Raw genomic sequence first — 5,083 nt, forward strand, 5'->3', positions numbered from 1 at the left:
TTGTTAGCCTCTTGTAGGCTCTCATGCTGTTGCTTTATTGATCTTGTCTTGTTTCAATGAAGTGTGTTTCCTTTCAAAAAAAAAAAAAAAGTTTTAATTGATACCAAATTCTACAAATCCCAATTAAGCCAATGTTTCCCGGATGTGTTACTCAAATCAACCAGATATTACTACCGAAGAATGATTGTTTGTCTCGTACATAAACAATTAAGTAAACACCGCCTCAATGTATTAGTCACACTTAATTAATACTAGGCCCTTGTGTAAAATCCAGAAAAGCCCAATCCACATGTAAACGCAGCCCCACATAAAAGCCCAATCAAGCCCAAACAGCTAAAACCCTGAAAATCGCATAAACCCCGATGAAAGTTAACAAAACTCAACCATCCTAGCTCTCTCTCTAGTCTCGATCCATCTCCTCATCTCCTCCGCCATACCGGAAATGGCGACTACCCTACTCCCGGAGACCGCCCAAAAGCTCCTATCCCAAGAAACCCTCCGCTCCGCCGCCAAACAATCCCAGCGCTGCCTCACAACCCCCGTCCGCCTCCGCCGCGCCATAAAAAAATACCTCCGAGGTACAACTGTGCATCTCTATTATCTGTGTAAATTTAGCAAATTTAATTTCTGGGTTTTGGGATTTTAGAGCAGGATGAGCCCCACATGAAGAGGAAGGTCCTGAGGCTATCGGAATCCTTCAGCCAAATCAAGGATGTGAACTCGCAGCTTGTTACGGCGACTTCGCAGCAACTCGTTGAGGACCCTTTGCGGTCTGTGGACCAATCCCAGCGGTGGAAGATCAAGAGCTCATACGGTGACATCGGCCTCAGCTACAGAGACGATGAGACCATTGCTTATGTTGCTTCCAGAATGCCTGCTGTCTTCTCTGCCTGTCACAGAGTGCTCAAGGAGGTATGAATTGGGGAATTTTTTTGTATCTGGGTAGTTTTCTATGGTTTCAAATTATGCGTATTGGTGCTGTATTTGGTTGCTAGCTGAGAAAATGGTGGAAAGGAGAGAAATTTATTTTCAATTTTTGCTAGAAATGAGCTTCTTAGCTTGAACTTGATACGGTATTGTTTATTTTTAGGTTCTTAGCTTGAATTTGATTAGGGTTGTTCTGAAGTTTTGGTTTTTTGTGTAATAATTTGGTGAAATTTCTGTATTTTCTGCTTTACAGGTTCGAAGAAGGCTACCTGAGTTATCTCCAGCTAAAGTATTGGATTTTGGTGCTGGCACGGGTTCAGCTTTCTGGTGAAAAGCTCATTCGGTGTTATCTTTTTGTTGTTAACCATGTGAGACTGTGAATTTGGTTGTAATGTGACTCGAATGCTATAGGGCACTACGAGAAGTCTGGCCGAATTCCTTGGAGAAAGTTAATTTAGTGGAGCCATCCCAATCAATGCAGCGGGCAGGGCAGAAGCTTATACAAGGTTCTCAACGATTTGAATACTCAAACTGTTCAATCGATATTATTTTGTCAAGATTATTTGTATAATAATTATTTCAAAGATAAATTGTCTACAACAGATAGAACTGCAGTTGTTAAAGAACCAATCTACTAAAACCTGCCGATTGCAATGTTTCATGCATTATCAAAGAGTGCCATAGAGCTCAATGAAAAATCTGACCACTTTATGTCATGGTTATTTCAGGTCAGAAGAACTTGCCACTTATTCATAGTTATGATAGCCTCCAGTCGTTGACTAAAAGTATCAACAAGTCAGAGAGAGAACATGACCTTGTAATTGCTGTAAGTTCTATAAATTTCAAACTTCATGTTTGCCTTGGAATGTTAGATACAAACAATAACTTCTGTTTGTTCTTTTTTGCAACGGAAGTCCTATGTGCTTGGAGAGATACCATCACTCAAGGATCGAATTACTATAGTACGCCAGCTCTGGGATCTTACACGGGATGTCCTGGTATGCTTTCCTTCTACGGACGGATGAGTTTTGTGTTTCACTATGATTTCATGACAAAACAATTTTGTATGATCTTATGCCCTGGTTTATGCCATTAACTAAGAGGCAAGTATTATGTAGTTTATGCTCTTCTGACAATCGATTTCGTAAAGGGGCTAAAGAAAGAATTACTGATAATCGTATCACTATCCCTTTTATAATCATTATCATGGCAGTTTTTAGTTTGGAATTTTCCAATTTTCAGCCTAATATTTTTACCCTTAGATTTTCTTAAAATTTTCCTAGGTTTTGATTGAACCTGGAACACCACAAGGATCTAGTATCATATCTCAGATGCGCTCGCATATATTATGGATGGAAAAAAGGGTAAGTTGTTTTTCTTGTTATTTGTTCTTTGAGATGACTTTTGAGTTAAGATGCTTGTTCAAGTTATGTACTGGCATTGCATCTTTACAATCATTCATAATTGACACACTCATCACTTCTTAGAAATGCCGCAAATCTAAAGATGGAACTGATGAAGCTTCCAAGGACTTGGTGACTCAAAAGAGTGGTGGATTTATAGTTGCGCCGGTGAGTACAAGAGCCCTTTAGCTCATATTTTTCTGTTTCGAAACTAATATGTTGCTTAGCTTCTCTTTTGTTTTCCTAATAGTATGAATTCTCTCATTTTATTTTATAGTTTTCTTGATGTAGTGCTCTCATGATGGACAATGTCCGCTGGAGAAAGCTGGAAAGTATTGTCATTTTGTTCAGCGCTTGGAGAGGACATCTGTTCAGCGTGCATTCAAGGTTCATCCTCAAATCCTTGCACACTTCATTGGATCCAGTTGTCAGTTGGAACCACAACTTTTTCCTTTTTCCTTTCCTGTTACATTATGATTAAAGTACGTGCTTTTTAATTGATATTACGTACCTTGATATTTTTGTAGCGGTCCAAGGGTGGGCAACCATTACGTGGCTTTGAAGATGAGAAATTTAGCTTCGTTGCTTTCAGGCGGGGACAAAGACCACGGTTGGTATTTTTTTGTGTTTTTGTTCAACATTGTGGATTGTGGGAGCTTTAGTATTCTTCTTAGACAATGGAAGCCTAAAAGTCCATTCTCATAAAGCTATTCAGTGGTTTAGTCAATTTTTAATCGGGTTTAATCTGTCATCGTGTGGTTTTGTTTTGGCTAATTGAGTGTCTTTCTTATTAAACACAACTAACTGTCAATGACCTTAATTAAGTGATCACAGTCATAAATATTTTGAATGAAGCCAGTCAATAACTTTCTAAATAAAAGATTTCTTGTCCAAATATGTACTTCCGTCACAGTTCGGTTCTTTTTATTCATAAATATACTCGTGTCGTGAATTCTTCTCTGATGGCTGCACTGGTTAATGTGATTAGGGAACCTTGGCCGCTTGATGGTATGAAATTTGAGACTTTAAAGGAGCAACATGCTAAACGCAGTCCAGAAGATCTTGAAATTGACGTTGGTAAGTCTTAAATGACTATCCTTCACTACAAACATCTTGAGAGCCCCCCATATAATGAACTTTGTCTTCAATATATTACGTGATGTATTCAATTAATACTAACATTCTGGCCATTTGTTAACTCTTATTTCTTGGGTTCTAAGAATTTGTGTTTGACCTGGACAGATGAGTTAATTAGCTCGCAGCAAGTTGACCTTGTTCCATTTGAAGAATTGAATCCAGTTAACTATGATTCCGATGTTATGGAACCTGATGTAGTGGATGAAAATAACGAAGATGAGGAAGATGAAACAGGTCATGCTAATCTTGGTGGTGGTTGGGGTAGGATTATCTATATGCCTGTACGAAGGGGCAAGCAGGTTACAATGGATGTTTGTCGATCAACCGAACGAGATGGTTCAGAAGGCGAGCTTCAGAGAGTGGTTGTCACAAAGAGTAAGAACCCTACATTACATCTGCAGGCCCGAAAGGCCATATGGGGAGACTTATGGCCCTTTTGAAGATAAATGTCCATAGTCCTTCACGTTGTAACCGCAATGTATACGGAACTATGATGTTATGTTGCATGTTTATTATTTGATTCTATGTACCGTACTTACCATGGGAACAATACATGAGTAGTCTAGGGTTTGTGCGGGTGAGTGTCCGAGGCCATTAGCTTATTGGTTATTCTTATGACGTGTTTACTTGGAATGAATTGGAATGGGTATTAGAATTATTCCCGTTCCTAACTCCAAATGTGTTGGTAAATACGAGGATATTGGAATTATTTTAATTTCAAGTTTCCATGTGTTTAGTAACGCATGAAAATAAAGAAAGATGTCATTCTCACATTATACAATCACATGATTAGTTGATTGACTTATTCAATTCGTAACTTAATTCATACCAAGTAAGCTTAGCATCATATCAATTTGGCAAACTATAAACGTAAGTGGCAGACAAATCGTAATTAATTAACTAACCAACCTCCCAATCAGATTTTATTTTTTAATACCATCGGAATAAAATCTAAAGTAGTTCGGAAAGGGATACGAACGGGACCAAAAGAGCACCATTAGCAATAGGTGTAAATGCTTAATTCAATTGATGAACAACAATGTTGATATTGATGGTGCAGTTCACTAGGTCTCTCCGCTGCCTGGAGTACCACCCTTGAATATGTCACGAAAAGAAGCGTATGCAGTTGAGCAAGTTGCACGACAACACTATTTTCGATACTTTTCGACCGAGCAACTCTGCTACTGCAATCTTGAGCAACCTCCATGCTATGCGCCATTGAACCCGTCAACGCTTAAATGTTTTGCACTTAAAACACAACTTGTCTGTGTGTTGTATTGCTGGTTTTGTAGCGTCCACTAACCAGTTTATGGGGAGCATGAGCACATTATAAATTCCATTCTTATTCAACTGGTCCAGTATTCAGTTGACGAAAGACTCCCTTGATGTCTGATTGTGCTGCTTCGCGTTCTGGTTTCGGTGTAATGCTTCTTGAGATTAAGGGTCTAAACTGATTTTATCATATCTGTTTAAATTTGACTGAGGTGTCAATAGTTTGTTATAGATGAACGGTTCAGATTAGCTTGTTAATGCTTAGGCTTAGATGTGAGCAAGTGACATTGTCTCATAGGGCATTGTCTTGAATGGCTGAGATGAGCTCATAGGCTCTCTCTTGT

General features: G+C 38.8%; 1 protein-coding gene across 2 annotated transcripts; it reads left to right on the top strand.

Annotated features, from left to right (window-relative positions):
* The first annotated feature begins 363 nt into the window (after nucleotides 1-363).
* LOC126599660 (uncharacterized) lies at nucleotides 364-4,248 on the top strand. 2 transcript variants are annotated; one of them, XM_050266070.1, is made up of 12 exons: nucleotides 364-578; nucleotides 647-912; nucleotides 1,181-1,254; nucleotides 1,339-1,433; nucleotides 1,656-1,753; nucleotides 1,842-1,925; nucleotides 2,211-2,291; nucleotides 2,415-2,498; nucleotides 2,622-2,717; nucleotides 2,858-2,940; nucleotides 3,319-3,407; nucleotides 3,573-4,248. In XM_050266070.1, the coding sequence occupies exons 1-12, from the start codon at nucleotides 443-445 to the stop codon at nucleotides 3,905-3,907; spliced, it is 1,521 nt and encodes a 506-aa protein (XP_050122027.1). In that variant the 5' UTR covers nucleotides 364-442; the 3' UTR covers nucleotides 3,908-4,248. The 2 variants fall into 2 exon arrangements, with proteins under 2 accessions (XP_050122027.1, XP_050122028.1); XM_050266071.1 differs by having other exon boundaries at nucleotides 438-578; nucleotides 652-912.
* Nucleotides 4,249-5,083: the final 835 nt, after the last annotated feature.

The sequence above is a fragment of the Malus sylvestris genome, chromosome 14 (genome assembly GCF_916048215.2).
Source record: "Malus sylvestris chromosome 14, drMalSylv7.2, whole genome shotgun sequence".
In the NCBI taxonomy this organism is placed as follows: domain Eukaryota; kingdom Viridiplantae; phylum Streptophyta; class Magnoliopsida; order Rosales; family Rosaceae; genus Malus; species Malus sylvestris.

What these genes read in the sequence shown, in the direction of transcription:
- LOC126599660 (XM_050266070.1), top strand. Translation starts at nt 443, where the DNA reads ATGGCGACTACCCTACTCCCGGAGACCGCCCAAAAGCTCCTATCCCAA. An exon ending in GTCACAGAGTGCTCAAGGAG is followed by an intron (nt 913 to 1,180) that starts GTATGAATTGGG and finishes TCTGCTTTACAG; the next exon opens with GTTCGAAGAAGGCTACCTGA. An exon ending in AGGCGGGGACAAAGACCACG is followed by an intron (nt 2,941 to 3,318) that starts GTTGGTATTTTT and finishes TAATGTGATTAG; the next exon opens with GGAACCTTGGCCGCTTGATG.